This window comes from Carex rostrata, chromosome 7 (assembly GCF_964058835.1).
Source record: "Carex rostrata chromosome 7, lpCarRost1.2, whole genome shotgun sequence".
In the NCBI taxonomy this organism is placed as follows: domain Eukaryota; kingdom Viridiplantae; phylum Streptophyta; class Magnoliopsida; order Poales; family Cyperaceae; genus Carex; species Carex rostrata.
The window spans coordinates 13,085,065-13,103,818 of NC_135924.1; the positions used below are offsets into that span (position 1 = coordinate 13,085,065).

The 18,754-nt window shown below is 33.7% G+C and overlaps 2 protein-coding genes across 5 annotated transcripts; one reads left to right on the forward strand and one right to left on the reverse strand.

Moving 5' to 3' along the window:
- Positions 1 to 3,644: 3,644 nt before the first annotated feature.
- On the reverse strand, positions 3,645 to 9,794 carry LOC144557642 (PPR containing protein). 4 transcript variants are annotated; one of them, XM_078306244.1, is made up of 10 exons: positions 9,645 to 9,794; positions 8,404 to 8,616; positions 8,105 to 8,208; positions 7,102 to 7,228; positions 6,490 to 6,825; positions 5,799 to 5,961; positions 5,133 to 5,256; positions 4,973 to 5,038; positions 4,428 to 4,679; positions 3,645 to 3,885 (listed from the first exon to the last, which is right to left on the reverse strand). In XM_078306244.1, the coding sequence occupies exons 4-10, from the start codon at positions 7,181 to 7,183 to the stop codon at positions 3,784 to 3,786; spliced, it is 1,125 nt and encodes a 374-aa protein (XP_078162370.1). In that variant the 5' UTR covers positions 7,184 to 7,228; positions 8,105 to 8,208; positions 8,404 to 8,616; positions 9,645 to 9,794; the 3' UTR covers positions 3,645 to 3,783. The 4 variants fall into 4 exon arrangements, with proteins under 4 accessions (XP_078162370.1, XP_078162369.1, XP_078162367.1 ...); XM_078306243.1 differs by lacking the exon at positions 8,105 to 8,208 and having other exon boundaries at positions 4,431 to 4,679; positions 9,645 to 9,786; XM_078306241.1 differs by lacking the exon at positions 8,105 to 8,208 and having other exon boundaries at positions 9,645 to 9,783.
- Positions 9,795 to 10,684: 890 nt separating this feature from the next.
- LOC144556966 (BTB/POZ domain protein, putative (DUF177)) lies at positions 10,685 to 12,894 on the forward strand. The gene is made up of 3 exons (XM_078305480.1): positions 10,685 to 11,279; positions 11,811 to 12,054; positions 12,334 to 12,894. Exons 1-3 carry the CDS (start codon positions 10,745 to 10,747, stop codon positions 12,794 to 12,796), a joined length of 1,242 nt encoding a protein of 413 aa, XP_078161606.1. The 5' UTR covers positions 10,685 to 10,744; the 3' UTR covers positions 12,797 to 12,894.
- The last annotated feature ends 5,860 nt before the right edge of the window (positions 12,895 to 18,754 follow it).

The window sequence follows — 18,754 nt, forward strand, 5'->3', positions numbered from 1 at the left end:
GATCGACACCGACAGCTAATTCCATCCAGAAAAAACGCGAATTTTCCTTTTTGGAAACTTTACACTATTGCCACGCACAAGTTCAAAATTCGTAAAGGTACATGAAATTTTTCATATTTATGAGGAAAGACTGAGGAATTGTTAGCTAAAAGAATTGTCTAAGTCGTCAGTTAGGGGTGGCAAAAAAGTTCGTACCTCGTGGCTCTATCGTGACTCGTATGCTTACAGGTTGTTTGTTACTGGATTGAGCTCGTGGCTCTATCGTGACTCGTATGCTTACAGGTTGTTTGTTACTGGATTGAGCTGTTAATAAGCCAGCTCGCCACTAACTCAATCCAGAATTAACGAGTTCAAGCTGGGGCCTAGCTTACTCGCCAGCTCGCGAGCTAGCTTGGTTAGGCATCAATTTGTGAATTTTTATGAATTTGTGTGCATTTTATACTGTCTATAGCTCGGTCCATCTTGATTCAACTCGATCTAGAAAGTTTGTAGAATTTATTTTCTTCTTAAAACAAGATTCAGCCAAACTCAGTGAGCCAACTCGTCAATTGGTGAGCTAGTTGGGGCTGGCTTGTCACGATTTAGATTTTAGCTCGGATGCCCTAGGTTCACCTCGCTCAGTTGTAGCTCAGTCCAGAATTAACAAGCTGAGCTAGGACTTAGCTCGGATCGAGCTAGCTCATTGCACTGTTGTCACTCACAAGTTCACAATTGATAACGGTACCTGAAATTTTTCATATTTATAAGGAAAGACTGAGGAATTGTTAGCTAAAAGAATTTTCTAAGTCATCACCAAACAAAATTATATTAAATTATGAGAAAGACGCTTAATTAATAATTAATAGAAGTAAATAAGTATATTATATTAGATGAAAAACATAATGATTGTATAAGAAAGATAAAATTGAAAGGAATATGGAGGCACAGATAATGAATTTTTGCATGAAATTTTTGCATGTAATAGCATATATAACTACATACAACAAAAATAAAATGCTTTTATTTATAATGATAGAAGCGTCATTTAAATAAATTTGTTATATTTTACACAATAAGAAGACAAACCTATAAACTAGCAATGGTGATTACATCAACAAAAAATAGAAAAGAAAACAATAAAATAATTACAATTATAAAAAAAATCACTACATTTAATTATGGTGTTATAAGTTATAACATGTCTATAGACATACTATTTTTTTTTTCTTTGAAGACTTGTAACTATTATAATTTTTATAAACTATTCTAAATGTTGATGTCGTCTATACGATGCCTTTTTATTTTTAAATTGGTCCTTATCGTTATTTATGTTCAGAAGTACCTTTGTAATTTGTATTGATTTTTTTTCTTTTTAAAAATTATAGGCAGACTTTTTCTTTTTAAATTGGTCCTTATCATTATTTATCTTCAAAAGTACCTTTGCATTGATATTGATTTTCAAATTTTTGCAGGGTAAATTTGCAAATAACCCTTTGGCTGCTTGCTTTCCACATTGAAATGAAATGAAGTGGGCCAGTTTGCCAGGAAAGCAGTTGCCAACTAGTACTTGCTAATGGAATGAATTACCACTTTAGTCCCTAAAATATGCAAAAATTATTTCCCTTCTCGGCGTTCACTTCAATTGTACATTTATCTTGCCAATTCAATAGCTCTCTCAATTTTATGCAAAATTTAAACACCATGCAATGGTATAAACAGTCAGATACGGATCCGATAGTGGTCTTATTGTATTAGTATCCATTATAATTTTTCAGATACAGATACAAATAATCTCAGATACGGATATAGATCGGATATTTTTCATAATTAGTTTGTTGGTTACAAAACATCTATTATATTATTAAAATATAAGTCACTAATTATGTCATAGTGTTATATTGTTCATCAAAATATATATGCAATTTAATAAATCAATTTAAGAACATATAGCACATTTGTTGTGGTTTAAAAGTGTAAACGGTCGGATACGGATAGTTAAAAGTCTTACCGTATTCTTATCCGCTATAATTTTTCGGATACAGATACGGATAGTCTCGGATACAGATATGGATCAGATAATTTAGATAATTTTCCAGATTCGGATCCGGACGAAATTGGATAATATCCGATCCGTTTACACCCCTACCATGCATTTAACATCGACAAATTCATGTCGAAACAAATTTAATTGAGCAATTATTTTAATTTTGAGGACCATATTGCAGTTATCCTAGAACATAAAGAAGTCAAAAATATATTGTTTTTTCTACTAGAAAATTAAAAGCTGGCGGAGCAATTATCGAAAAAGATTTGATGGCAACATCCACAACTGATCGTGTTCACCAATTACTACCAGCTGGAATTATTTTTTGCTTTTAGCTGTATTTTGTTTTTGTTTGGTTGTACAATTATCCTTTTTATTTGCTTGATTTTGTTGTTAACAACTCCTTATTGCATATCCAGAAATCCACGGAAGGAATCAGGCAGTTAGTTTTTTTTGTTACCTTTTTTTTTTTTTTTTTCATTTTATCTTAATTCGATGTGGTTTGATTTTCTCCATTCCCACAGTAATTGAGATCTCATCTTTGGTATGAAGGGATGTCTCCAGTAAATAGAAATGGAGAGGAGCTGGTTGTCCAAATAAACATAGATAGTGACAGGAAAGCCGAAAGCTGAATTGAATTGTAGACGTAGGAAATAGACCCTCAAGCGCTTTAAATTATACACAAGGATCTTTATTTGAGTAGAACTGGTGTTATTAAGTTGATCAAATTAGACCTTTGTAAATTTAATTTTAAAATTAATTTTAAATGACGAATTCAATCGTTTGAACTTTGATATAACATATGAATGACACATCTACATGCAAAAATTTAAAATTTAAAATTCAGTAAAATCAAGCAATTAAAATTAGAATGTTTATATATTAATTTTAAATAATTTATTTTTTGAATATTTTTTTACCACCTGACTTTATACAAAATTAATTCGAAAATTTAATTTTTTTCTATGTAAACACATCACTCATAAAGTAAATTAATTTTAATGGTTTAAATTTATCGTTTGAAACCAATTCGATAGGTTTTAGAGTTGAGTTCACAAAAATAAGCTTGGTAAACTTAAGAACACCCTAGTTCTGTTCTCTTTGTTCACCATTCATGCACAAATTTATGTGGGATTAAACTACAAAAATTATGTGGCAATGTTAAACCCCAAATAAAATTGATGTGGCTAAAGAACATATATCAGGAAAATTGATGTGCCAAAAAATAGATGCTAAAATTCTATACTATATACAAATGGTACACTCCCTGGATGATTTAGAAGTATACTATATATAAAAAAGGACGGAATGAATTTAAAAACCTCACGTTATTCAATATAAATTACAAACAAAAACCTAAACACCAACACCCAGAAGGTTAATTTTGTGATTTATTTTATTTTCACAAAACAGAAGGTTTAATAGGGAAATACCAAGCATTTGTGTTTCACATAACATTTCATATATCGAGATGAAACATTATTCTGCAGTTGAATTTATATAATCACTAACAATCATAAGAATATAATATTAGAAGATATATTCACCATTTTGCTACTTCATTTAGTACCGAAAATTCAAGATGAGCAAATTCTGCAACATAATATTAGAACCACACTGATTTTCTTTGTAGACCAAATTTACTGTTTTTTTTTTTTTTTTTTTTTTTGCTTTTACCTTGGCAAACATGTCTCTGCAATCAAAAAGAAAAATAGCTGCTGCTTTGGTGCCAAAGAAAACTGTCAAGGGATAGTGAGTTGTTATATCCCAAACCTCTTGGTGCCACATTCTGAGCAAAATTTAGAAGTCTCTCTCAAATAGGGGGACCCACATTCATCACAGAATTTAGCAGGGCTTGTAGGCTGCACACAAAAACAATCATTTAGCCCATAAAATGTGGGTGCATTTTGACTGTTCCTAGAATCAAATAATTATACAAATTTGCAATTTTTTCTTATGCATTTGCATTCAGACACATCACCAGCTATATTTTGCTAAATTTAGAAGCAATTTCACTTGTCCTGAAAAGACAAACTATTATTGATAGCCCAAATAGAGAAATCAGTTTTGTATTCACACATTACTGTAAGCATCACATTTGTTTCCAAAAAAAACATCCATAACTATTTATGGTGACATAAATGATAAAGAAACACAGGAGGGGGCACATGAGTTGTTTCCCATATCTTAGCCAGCAGGCATGACATTTCTTAATGAAAGGATATGGGCATAAAAGATGCCTTTTGGCTCGGGGCCTAATAATTTTTTTTATAAAACAGTGATGTGCGTACTATACCACTATCTATTTTTTTTTTCTATCAGTAGAATGAAATTATTATTTGACAGGGAAATCCTTTCTCTTTTCTTGTTCTTTTGTGAAGAAAGAACAAAGAAACAAAAATACCACATGAAGCAAACGGCCAGGGAGATGAGCTATGCTTGACAATTGCACACAAGCTAAGTGTGGGGCCAAGTTACTGACTCCATGCGGCTGGTGCTGGTTGGCCCCACTGTCAGGTGAGACAGGCGTGCATGGGTATTGTGTGGTCATGTACTGCTGGTTATGGAGAGGCATTTGGGGCTGCAAATGGTGCACCAGGTGGTACTGGGGTTGTTGCTGTTGCTGTTTCGACTCTGGTAGATGATCATTTTGCAACTAAAAATAGAGAAATAATCATGTGAAGTGAGCAAATTGAATAATCTTTTTTATTTTTTTTAACTAAAACAAGAATCAGTCACTAGATAGATAACAGCAATTAAAATGGAACCTTAGCCAACCCCTTGTATAATACCTGCACAAGTACTATCCCATAATTACCATCAACTAAAAAATCAAGTTAACAGAAAACAATTCGCACGTTTTTCCAAGGGTTAATGCACAAATAGAAGGTTCATATGGTGCTCACAAGAAAATGAAATTTGCAACGTAAAATGTAACATGGGTCTTACTTCATTATTTGGTTGGTATTCAGAAGAGCTACCCACAAGTGGAGAACTATCACTTCCAGAGAAGGCCTGGATAGATGTAATCATATAAACAAACAGAGAATAAAAGGAAAAAGTAAAAATACCCTTCAAGAATTTAATATTACTGAGAAGTATATCATACTGCTGATTCATGGATGTTAAGTAGAGGTTGAGACAGGGATCGCCGATGCTTATGCCGTGGTGAATAGTACTTGTAATCTCTTGTGGTTACAGCTACCTCACATCGACCTGTCAAGCGCTTGAACCTAAAAATAGAATGAATAATATAGTATGTCAAAAGCATACTTCCAAATTAAGCCCAATGTTTTACGGTATTTGAAAATAATGTAAAACACTCATTCTCGCAAGTATCACTGATAAATTTTGGGCCATTTGCAAGTACCATGAAACTATCAAAGAAAAACCTTAGTCAAGAAAGGGACAAAATGCTGCAAAAGTTTTAAAACAAGTACAAACGAATCACTTCATATCAAGCTCAAACTGACATTTAACCCACAATTTAATGCTCAACTTGATTCTTCTCCTTAAGCTTACAAAATTGAGCTCATTAGTGGTAGGCGGGCAAAATCATTCCATATATAATTGGCCACACCTTTTTCATCAGAACTGATGTGTTGACATTATTTGAAAATAGTTCAAGGACTCGAGTATGGTGACGTCAGTTAACAGTTGCAAATATTATTGAATGTTGTGTGCTATAGTGAGAAATCATACAAAATGTCCTGTTACACACCAAAATGCTACAAAATAAAGTAACAATGTCATTTCAATAGCTTCTTAAGCCTACCACTCAGCATCTTCCATCAACATGGTGGTTGGTTTCTCAACAACGTCCAACCCATTTATCACCACAAATCGGACCCGCTTCTCTTCTTGCACCACCAGCTCTGGGAAGCGGTTTCGTGTTGAATGAGAAGTTGCAAGCTCTCTTCTCCTAAAGCTTATTGGGCCTACAGCACCAAAGCATGACAGAAATTATAATATATCAATAGCCAAATACAAATAAAAAAAGCCAATTCATGTTTACACTTTCATTAGTACAAAATTTGATAAACGTGTATGCCCCTATAAAGCATAAGGCATACAGAACAGGAAAAAAATCCTAGATAAATATTTTGACCATTTTCTTAAAAAGATGCACAATGTAACTCTTCTTTCTCATTGCTTCTCTTTTGTATGTAGTTTAAAAATATCAACTAAAAAGGTGGAACAAAATAGCATTTCATGTGTTTGTCAGAGATACATACTGTAGATTTTATTGATGGGTCTGCATGATGTTCTGAAGTTCCGCAGATGGAAAGTTATAGACAAACAAAATAGAGGTAGAAATATGCAATATTCTTTTTAAATATTTTTCAGTTTAGAGTTCTGGTCCTGCTGCATTTTTAAGACTTTATTCTAGCAATTTGGACAGAAATTTGATCCAATTGCATTTCACAGTAAATAAAAGCAAAACAGAAAAAACACAGCAAACTTACCTTTTTTGGGGAACTTACTGACGAGCTTCCTGTATAAACCGCCAGCTGCCTCAAGGGCAACCCCAATAGTTGCCTCCCGAGTTACATTCAATGCCCCAAGACGAGCATTGACGTCATTTACTAAATTCTCATATAGGTTAGCAATGTACATCAGAGGCAAGGCTACCCGCGGGTCACCCTCATACCGAGCTTCACGTAGCTTTCTTTTATTGGCCTTTTCATGGGCCCTATAACCAATTTCATGCGAGTCACCCACCTCAATCAAATGTTGGTTAATGAAGTGATCAACTATCAAGTCTAAGAACCTTGCTCGAACATTCTCAATGGGTAATACATCTGCACGAAATACAACAGCAGTTATTCAGCTTTCTCAATTGGATAAAACCGAGGCTGAGTACTGTAGTCGAAGCCTAATTCAGTTTTATCACTAACTTCTAGCCAAAAAGATTAAAAAAATCAGATCAAATTGATGCTTATGTTCACAAATCACAACTGAATAGCAATTTAGCATTCTTATTCAGTTGTGGGCCACAAAGGAAGTCGAAAGTGCATTCGGGTTCGCTCATGATATGCTGCATCATAGTTTATAATAAAGGAATGAAATCTAATTACCTTGGGACAAAAGAATATTGTAAGAAGGGGAAGACGGTCTACTATTGTTGTCAAGCACCGAGCGCTCTTCTTCAACAGCCATGCCATGAAGTGTTAATGAATTTCTGTATGATTCATGTATGCAATCCTACAGTTAACAGAGGTAAATGAGAAACCACAATTTCCTACATTCTATTTCTTTTCTTTAATCAGCAAGCATGGGCAACATAAAATTTTGCAGGAATCCCATTCTAGAAATGCAAGCTCCCTTATGTATCAACCGATTAAAATCAAGAATTACAATGCCACTTGGGACCAATACTGGTGTTATACTGGCATATTATGGCTAAATACTTGAAGCCATGCTGGTTTAATCTCTAAGAAAATTCTCTTTGGGGTGTGTGTGTGTGTGGGGGGGTGGGGGGGTGGGGGGGTGGGGGGGGGGAGGGGGGGGGGGGGGGGGGGGGGGGTGAGAGAGAGAGATATTACTTGGCTTATTTGCAGTGTAATTTGAGTCATATGTACAGTGCAATGTGCTCAATTAGGCTTTCAATATCTACTAATGTTCAAAAGCCCAGACGAAACAAACAAGTGCTAATGCTATTTCACTTTTAAGCAAGGTAAACTACTTACAAGTTACAATCTGGGTCCATTACCAGGACAAACCAGTATACACCAATATACCAGACATGTTGAAATTCTCAGTGCAATTGCTTCTAACAGATGGCATAAAAGTGCACGACATGACTGGGTGGAACGGAATATTAAATAGGGATAGACTCACAAGTTCAACAGCTATTTTCAAAGTGGAAGGCACCAATGACAAAGAAAATTCTCTTTTACCTTACCCCCTTAAATGACTGTGACCTGACCCAAACTCGACCCTGCCTTAATTTTATTAATAGAAGTTCACGTAAATAATGGACATAACGGAGGATAGGTTAATTGCTATGCTCTATTAATGCATGAAACTGAATATTATCACCTTATTAGATAAAAGAGTGTCATGAGAAGCCAAACATACGAAAAAAGAAATGGAGATAAGGAAAAAATGGACAAATCATCATCTCCACGCCATCTTGTACCCATAGAACCACACTTTCTTAACCCCAGTGGCTTGATTAGAGTCTGAATTTAGGAAGACAAAAAGTACACGATTGGATTTAAGAAAATACTGATCTAATTTTAGAATAAAAAGAAGTTATTTTTACTTTTCTTTATCACTTTAGGGAAAAATACTCGTTTACTAAAGGTTTAGGGAAGCCTGACTATGATCACCTCCTAAAAGGACAAAAAAAATTAAACAAATAAAGTAAAACATACCGCAGACACAGAATTCGAGTCATCGCCATTTTCCAAGCTATCTTCAGTGACGGCTTCACGATCAATGTCACTCATCCCTTCCATCTCTCCTCCTTCCTGTGCATCTACTGTATTTAGATCATGCAATGATGCACCGATGAAGGAACCGCCACCGCCGCTTCTCATGCTGAAGTGCTGCAATGGCATCCTACCTTCCTTCTCCTTCCTCTTTTGCTATGAGACAGAAACAAATAGGTAAGAAAAAGTTTTAACATACTGTACTTGGTGAGTGGACTAAAGCAGGTAGTGGTATTACCTTACTGTAGTTTGGTTATTATATCTGTTGGCTCTTTTTGCCAACTTAGTTGGGATTCAATGCATCAGATGGTGTCTGATCAAGGCTGAAGTACATTAAATTGAGAATTTAGCTTTAATTGAAGGTAAGTTCGGCTAATAGAGATTAAGTGCATAGGTGATGTCTGATTAAGGCTAAAAGTACATTGCATTGAGGATTTCGCTTTTATTTCTCTCTGCAAGTATTACCATAATCAATTAACCCTCCTATCTTGGCCTTTTTGGTCATTAAGTGTATAATGACGGTAAATTAACTTTAAATTTATATGCAGCAGTTGATCGGAAACTGGAACAAAATAAATCTGCTTCACAAAAAGAAAAAAGAAAAGAGAGAAGGAAACAGACAACTATAGGATACAGATGATAATTATCATCTGTGATGAGTAGTAAGCATACGAATCTAAAAATTGGTCGAAAAATCTTAGTGATTGCAACCAAAAACCTTGTTGGTTTTTGGTTTCTTTTCTTGTCCTTTTGTTTATCTAATAGCAAAATTACAGGCATATTCAAGTTGCATTGGTTTAGATCAAGGCCAAATTGGGGTCGAATCTCAATAACTAAGCGAATATCAATTGAATTGAGGCTTGATTGCCAAATCATTGCATAGGTAAACAGGAATTTTTCCAAGGGTTAACTAGGGGCACCAAAACATGAGTTCTTCCAAAAGCAATCCAATTTAGGAATAAAGTATGAAATTTCATTTGGTCAATTATATCTATTTTTCCTTGTTCAGAAAATATTAAAATGATAACCTAGTGATCAAAGCTTGTAGATTTCAGTAAGCCAGAAATCCAAATTCCACAAATTATGTTCGGTGAAGTATAATAACACTTCTTGCGAGCAACCCCGCAAAAAAACCTGAAAAACGACTAAATATTAGAGGAGAGGGGACTGGAGAGAAGTAGAACCTGGGTGACTTGAGAGGAATGGAGCCTAGGAATCACCAAAGCAGCGGACTTGCTCCGTTGCTCCTGTTTCTTCCCGGCTTCGTCCCTTGAAGCCGCTCTCCAGTTTTAAATTTCGACTTCCCGACTGAGAGTTTTGAGCTCGAGTTAGGAGAGAGTGGAGATTCGCGCATTAACCCTTGTTATGTTCAAAATGGTGCCTACGGGCTTTTAATAAAAAAATATGTTCAGAATGGAGAAGGAAGCCTACAAGGCCGGAATTCAAAAAATACCCAAGCCTTCAAGTCATTCTGCGCCTCTGCGGCCTCAAAGAATACGAATTCATTTTCTGAGTGGAATTAATCATCCGATTTTGTTCTGATAAAAGTGTAGCTAATATGTTCTTAAAATCACAAACAAAAATTTATGAATTTAATTTTGAAAATTATTGGATCAAGAAAAAGCAAAAGGAAAGTCTGCGAGGGTTTTATTTTTTTGAAAATATAACTCCTATGAGAAGTCTTGGTTGAAATTAGTGTTGTAAATAACGGTATGTGGTCGTTGGACGGACAGAGTACCGTCAAGCGATTAATCGGAAATAATTGAAAATAATTGGCCGATTAGTCGGGAGTTGAAAAGTTTAGATGTTTAGTACGAGTTGTTTTATTAGAAAAGTTTGAGTGATTACTTTGTTTTTAGACGTTCAAGATGGAGCTGAAATTCTAATATCTGAGTCTGCTACCTCCTTCTCTCCGAGTTTCAGCAGAAAAAATGAGATGAGGAGAGAATTTCAGCGAAAATGATAAAGTCTCGCCGAAAAAAGCAGAAGAGAAATCTGTGCATAGAAGAGGAAGATGCGGAGAAAGAGAAAAGACTAATTAACTTATTAATTGTATTTTATAAAATACTAAAGTTAATTAATCTTATTTTTTTAATTAATTGAGTAAATATGTGCGTTATTAGAATATTAGATTTTTAGATGAAAAATACGTAATTACTGAAATGAAATTTAAATGGTAAATTCGTAATTTCACAGTTTTTAAGCGGTATATATGAAATTCTCCAAAACCCTTCTTATCTTCGTTCTCAGTTTTCACTGAAAAACACAACCAGTAGGAGAGAAAATGGCTCTCCTCTCCTCTAATCCAAGCACCATCTTCCCTGCCTCCCCTCCTCTCCTCCCCCGCTCCACTACCAAGCTCGCTTCTTTCTCTCTTCTTCGCCTTTCTCTCACCTCCAAACCCTTCTTCCCTCTCCGTCTCCACAACTTCACCCCTCTATCCCCTTCGCCTCCTCTTCTCCCGCCGCCTCGCGCCACGTACGACATACCCATCTCGATAAAAAGTGAAGAATACGAGACTTTCCTCGACCTAGAACTTTGGAAAGGCGCCATTGTGTACAAGAGGGATGCATACGTGTCACATATCGAGTACTGTACATCTTTGCACAGGCTTATCCTTGGGTGGTACTCATCTCGCGTGTCAGCCGATCGAGCTGCTGAGATGGGTCTCAAGCTTCCTGATGACTTAAAATGGCCCTCTGATGATGATGAAGAAGATGAGGAGGATGAGGATGAAGATGACGAGGAAGAAGATGAAGACGAAGACGAGGATTCTAGTGGGGAATTGAATGAACAGGAACAGGATGTGGCGATTAGAGGTGAGTGTTTTAATTGCAACAACACCGGGACTAATTGAAGCTTTTCTTGGGTATTAGTTAGTATATTTTGGTCAGATAGAACTTAAAATGTTACATGGTACCATCACTGTTACTGAATTTGACTGGTCTGGTATTATAGTAAAGTAAGAAACCAGTCTGATTTGTTTTTATTTTTTATTATATAATTCTGGAAATAAATTGGTGTCCAGTTGGTACTGACCATGGTAACAAATGAATTATTCGGGTTCGGTTCGGCGAGGTCAAAAATTCATGATTCGGAAATAATTCGGGTATAATTTGAGAATGATTTGGAATTATCCGGACCAAAGATCTCAGTCCTGCAAGAGAGTAAAAAAAAAATCCAAAAAAAAAAAAAATGTTATGGGAAATATTCGGGAAAAATTCACGAATTATTCGGGATAACCAAAAAACAAATTATTCGGATTTAATTCGCAAATCTTGTGACTATGGAACCTGGATAATAAGGTGTTATAATGCTTGGATGAAACATATATGGTAATTGTTTTTCAGGTGTAGACGAGAACGGCAACCCAGTGTCCCTATCATACGACGAGTTGAAAGATGCAGAGGTTTCTGTAGAGTATGATAATGAGGATCATTCTAATGCATCTATTGATGATGAAGAAGAAGATGACAAATCAGATGATGCATTTATGGATACACCTGTTGCTCTGTCAATAGATGTAACAAGAAGGAAAGGTCGAATTAGACTTGATGGAATTCTCCGCACCGTCCTCGGACTTGATTGCCACAAGTTAGTAATCTGAAGCCTATGTATCAATTTAGCAAGATAGCATGTGAAGTAGTTTTATGTTGGTATTTTTCACTATTATCAATTTGCTCAACTTGAATAAAATTGCATGGGCCCTTGTTGCAATCAAATGTTGCAATCAAATCCTGTTTAATAGAGAAAAAGAGGAAAAGGGAGAAACACAAATCTGTATGAAAGGCTGGTCTTAGTGGTGTTGCCATGTTTAACTATAATGCAATGATATAGTACTTACATGAAGTTTATATTTATTTTCTCTATCAGTTGTCTTGGACCTGCTGCGCAGTGTTTGTACTTAAATTTCTCAATCTTACTAAGCGAAGACCCAATAGGGGATCCTGATGACAACCTGGACACTATTGAAGAGTTGTTTGATGAAGCCCCTTCAAACAAAATCATGTTTGAAGGGAAAGGTGCATATCAAGGTGAAGATGAAGACCAAGACATAGAGTGGGATGACCGGTTTTACTTCCCGCCTGGAGAGAAAGAGATAGATCTTTCGAAACATATCCGTGACATGATTCATCTTGAAATAAACATGGATGTTCTCTGTAGCCCTAATTGCAAGGGAGTGTGTTTGATGTGCAGTACCAATTTGAATGTCGGTAACTGCACTTGCGAGAAAGTCGAGGGAGAAGAGGGAGAAGAGGAAAGTTGGGGCACGGTTGTGAGTGACGGACCTTTAAAGGGCTTGAGAAAGAAGTTGGGAAAAAGCTTGGATCAGTGATGTTAATGTTAAATGTTTGCTGTACTTTCACAATTTTGTGACATGATAGTATCAGAAGTTTTTATAATGTGAGCTCTTGGCTTTGTTTTTTTCTTTCTTTTTACTTTTTCAGGTCTATTTGTTGTTTTTTTATTACATTTTTTATCAGGCTGTTGTATATTTAGCTTTTGTACTGGCAAGTACACTAAATGTACCAGCATGAAGATTTCATCAAAGATATTTGTTAAAAAGTTCAAAACTTGAATGCAAATAGCATATATATAGATAAGAGACTTTCTCATTCATAAATGAGTTCACCAACTACAAAAATGACACTTTTTTAAAATAAAAAAAGATCATCACTATGAAATTATTTCTTGCATGAAACGTTTGTATCAGAAACATTAATAAATACAATGTTTTACATATCTCACGATTAAAATAGAATGGTTCGTATCGGACGTTGTTGTTAGACAACTGCATCTCCTCTTTTCCCGATGAGTACCTCTCTTTTGCCAGTAAGTTTGATTGGTAATATTCGTCATATAACTTTGATTTTTATAAATATTAGAATCAAAGACAAATCTCTAATTAAATTATGTGAATTGTTGGTTCACGAATATGGTCATTAGTTCCCTCCAATATTTCAAATAATTATATTTGAATTTTATGAAACTCAATTATTAACACATTGTAGTAGAATAACAGAGAAGATATATAAGGAACCTTAATCTACCTAAATATATAAGGAAACTATCATAAAAGTAAGCACACATAACATGCTTTTTTCTGTTAGATCAACACATCTTATAAAAAAGGAGAAATGAATCATGAGAGCAACATGAGCCTCAACTGAAAGGAAAAATCATCCAGTTGTGAGACCTACAGCCCCAACATTGTGAAACATAGAGCAAAATTGTGTGGTCACTGGTGTTATTCAGGTTAAGTATATGATAGCCAAACATAATTTTATTACAATTTCATTATCTCCAGTCAGTCTTATTGTTTTTCCAAAAATACCCTTCTAATTTAGTGTAATGATTTTGCTCATCCGAGGCAAATCGCTTAGAATTCACATCCCCTCTGGTTATCAGACTGAGTACAATTGAATCAGACGGTCCAAAATTGTTCTATTTAATTTGGCACGAATCTCAAAGCACAAATAATACTGCCCCCTCTGTCATCCCGAGCAGGGACCGGCTGAGAGTAAATCTGGGCCGTCCGTTTCAATTGTGTTGAGTCAGGTACTTGGGAGGATACGGATCCAATTTTACGCATGAAAAATGATGATTCATGTACATTCGAGCTATGAAATCTGCACAAATTTTAAAGCAAAAAGAAAAAAAAAAAAAAAAAAAAACTTGAACCAACCATCTTTAATCTAACCAATTTAGAAATACGATTTCCGGCCGTTGTTCGCTGTTGAATTTTATTGTTTATTTATTGCCTTATGAAATCGAAAATTCCAATCACAGAGCTTTCCCCAGTCTTGTCAATTAATTTTTCTGTATTGTTGAAGTTCATAGACCCAGACTGAAGTGCAATTCATATCCTCTGCATTAACACAAAAGAGAATCTTTTGAGTTAATGCATCTTGATCATCCAATCTGTTTTAAGATTCGTGCAGATTAAATCCGCATTAATATTAAAGGATCTCTATATTGTAGATAGAAATCGAATTGACCCCGTTTAAAATCAGACAGCTGAGATTCATTAACTCAAAAGATTATCTTTTGAGTTAATGCAGAGGATACACATTCGCCTAAACTGAGTCTGTATCCCCTAAAGTAGCCCAATTTTTTTAGTTTTGATTTTGACCGTCCGATCAGATATGCGGGCCAATCCGACCCGTACTAGTATGCACGGGCTCCTTTAATATTCGTGTTAGAGCATATCAGACGGTCCAAATCAAAACTAAAAAATTGGATTATTTTATCCGAAATCTGGACCTCTAATAATATGACTGATTACGATATGTTGAATGAAATTCCTACGAGGTGCTTCATTTAATACCGGAATGCGCATTAGTTATAGGAGTAGAACTACGGTGTTCTTGACTTCATTAAATTTCTTTATGAACTCAAAAATTTATCGGATTGATTTCAAATGACGAATTTAAACTATTAAAACTCATTTATGTGATGAGTCATGTCTATGTGCAGAAAAAAAAAATAACTTTCGAATTAATTTAGTATAAAGTCAAGCGGTCAAAATTAAAAAAAGTTATAAATTAAATTTAGTGCATTTATTTTTTGAATATTTTTTGACGACTTTATTCAATACGAAATTAATTCAAAATTTTAAAATCTATTTATAATAAAAATAATAATATGATTAATCATATAATAATTCATGTAGAGAATACAAATATATGTTCTCTCTTTAATGAAGGAAGACAAAATGCATGAGAAGATATGATCATATATATCCTCTAATCATAATAATTAAGGATAGATAATATATTTGGATGATTGATGATGACGTGGCATATGTTTAATTCGAGTGTAGATAGGGTTGTCAATGGGTATGGTACGTGTCGGGTGGAAGCATTTTCATACTCATACTCATCAAATTTGATTTTATTTATACTATATCTATACTCATTAAAAATTGACCTTATCCTACCCTTATCCGTTAATATTATTGAGTAAAGAAACGGTCATGGAAAATAACGGATAATACTAATATAATAATTAATTTTATTATATGTTACAAATTAAACATCAAAAAATTATTTATTTCACACATATATAATTGCATTTCTAATAAAAAATAAAAATAAATGTACAATCAATTCCAAATAAATTGTTTTTTTTTATAAAAGAAGAAAATTTAAAAACACAAATATATATTTAGGTGTGTTTGGAAATTGAATTTAATATATATTTAGATTTTATTATTATCTTATAGAATAACGGATACGAAATAGTAATTGCCCATACTCTTACTCATTTAGTTAACGAAAAAAAAATCTTACCTATACTCGTCTTATCAAATACGATACGGGTTGGATAAAACACTAAGGGCCCGTTTGGCAACCTAGTAGGGAATAGGAATGGGCGTGGGAATCAAAAATTTTGAACTGAATTTTACTGTTCACCGTGGGAATAAAAACTTAGCTCTGAGCAAATTTTTTTTTCCCACAGTGAATAGTATGTGGCCGAACGGGCCCTAAAAAGGTACCATTGACACCCCTAAGTGTAGATTTTGGAGTCCATATGTCACCTCTAACCTCAATGAAATTAATCCGTGGTTTTTACCCTGTTTAATTTGTTTTGTTTCTTAAATAACTTTTGAGCTATTTCAAGGGCAGCTGCATCTTCTTTCCTATCAACTATCTTTCTTATATCAGTATTCAGTAGGTTCTATTTCAATGAATATTAGAAGTAAAGATGAAATATTTATTTCATGTTAATACTTTCCTTTTCTTGATCAACTAAAAAAAAAAAAAAATTAGAAGGAATTTTGCCTTCATGATTCATAATCCCTTCATATTCCAACCAAATGTAAAATGAGTGTACAATTAAAATTCCTGAAGTATTCCATCACCATACAATTTGATCCCCAATTAGGAGCCTAATTGTATATATAAGATGATAAGAGTTATGTAATTCATTCCATTTTGAAAGAAATCGCATACTGACTACATTCTAAAAGATATATCTGAAGTATTATTAGAAGTTTTAGAATAAAATATAATTTTTCTTTTCCCTAGAAATTCTTTTGTTTTAGTATTTACATGTCCATCTTAAAATAATTGTAATTTTGCTTTTTGTTGCAAAAAAGTTTATTTACATTATCTGCATTTGAATTTCTATCCTCTTTTATTATTTCAAGGTCTTGACTTCTAATACACAATCTTTTTTCTTCAGTTTTCTTCCAGCCTTTGTGTCTTAATTGTTTTCCGAATAAATTGACATTTTAACCTTCAGTTTTCTTCCTATTGAAGCCATATTTTGACATATCTAAGCTGCAATGAATTCGTAGTGAGAATTAAAAGAATATGATCAAATTGAAATATGCACAGTGACATAAATTTCAAGTTCAAATTAAATGTTGTAATTTGTAAAGCTAAGGTTCCATTAGTTTCCTCCAATATTTTGATGATTTATATTCTACTTTTATGAGACTCAATTGTAAGAAATAAATGGAGACATTGTCAATTTGAACACACTAAGATAGAGAAGAGGTTTTGCATTGATATAGTGAATATATACTATTCTACTATAGCATCGACCTTAATTTATCTGCATATATAATGAAACTAATTTAAAAGTTAGCACAAAATCACAAAAAACATGACCTTTTCTGTTAGATCAACATATCTCACAAAAATTGTATTATCATGAGACTAAAATGAGTCTCAACTAAAAAGCAAATCATGCCTATTGTGAGACCCACAAACCCCATTGTGATAATATACCAAATTTGTGTGATCAGTAGTATTATACAGGTTAAGCTTAAGATAGCATAAATATTATTAAACTTTTATAATCTACTTTCAGAATTAAATCCAGTTGGCTGACTCATTAAACTCACGACCTCAACTCGCTCATTATAACTATAGTGACAAACAAATAGTTCGGATTCGGTTTAGCTGGATAAAATATTTGTAATTTGAATATATTTAGATATAATTCAGAAATGGTTCAATAAAATAAATGAGCAAAAAAAAACCCCAAAAGAAAAATAAAAAGGAAATTTCTCTTTTTTTCACATTTTTCTAGCGAATAATTCGTGACTCGCGTTTTATTTGCGAATAAAATGAATTATATATTTTTTGTATTTTATTCGGAATTTGGTTCAGAAACATAAAAAAAATGAATAAAACGCGAAAATTCACAAAATAAAAGTGAGTTGTGTGACTATGCTCCCTCTATTAATTAATTACATGAAATTATTACTTTGTATCAGAATCACGGATAAGCCAACTTTTATATCTCGGTTAAAATAAGACAATTTGTATTGAACATCCTTGACTAATTATGAATGGATCTTTATTTATTTTGAACCATCAGATTAAAAGAGTTTTAGTTGGATAATTTATGTCCATCACTATTTTGTGCTGCTATGCAGTGGATCAGAAAGTCTATCAGTATAATAGAAAGATGTCTATATTGGCCAATGTAATAAAATGCAGTTTTATGCAGCCGTATATATGTATGCGTCCTCAAATCACATTAAAAATTCATATGCGGCATAGTGACAAATGAAAAATTCGGATTCGGTTTGGTGGGTTCAAAAATTCGTGATTCGGGTATGATTCGGAGATAATTTGGAAATTATTCGGTTTTACAAGGAAGTAAAAAAAAAATCAAGAAAAATGTATAAGTACTTACTTTAATTTTTTTTAATTTTCAATCTTTTTAATAAAATTTGAAGGAAATTTTTTTTTTTTTTTGAGAAAGTGCTCAAAAATTTAGAATTATATATAATAGTATTTTTCTTCCTTTGACATTCAAAATTCTGAATAAAAAAATTGATTTAAGGTGGTTTGGACTTCCCATGCTATTCTCTCTATTTCTCTCCTCCTCCTCTCTCTCTCACGTGATTATCTTTCTCTCTCTCCTCTTTTTTTCCTCTTTTTTTAAGAGAGATAGGAAGAACAGAAGAGTAGCGAGCTGCTTTTCTTATTAGAAAAGCAGCGGATACACATCCTTTCAAATGGAAATATACTCTCTCCTATACCACGTGGTGGGGTCCACATTTTATTCAAAATTCAAAAACAAGGACTACGTTGTGCCTTACTGCCTTAGCCTCAGCTTGAAAAGCACGGACTACAAAGCAAAAAATTATACCGAGCAACAAGTTTTTCAAATAAAACGCGATTAATTCGTAAAAAACGTACTATTCATAACAAAACGCAAATCATGTTACTATGATATGCGGACCACATATGTTGAAATGTTGAAAACAGATTTAAAAATATTAATAACCCATTAACTGAGTCCTGAGATTCGAGATTCGATGGATTGTATG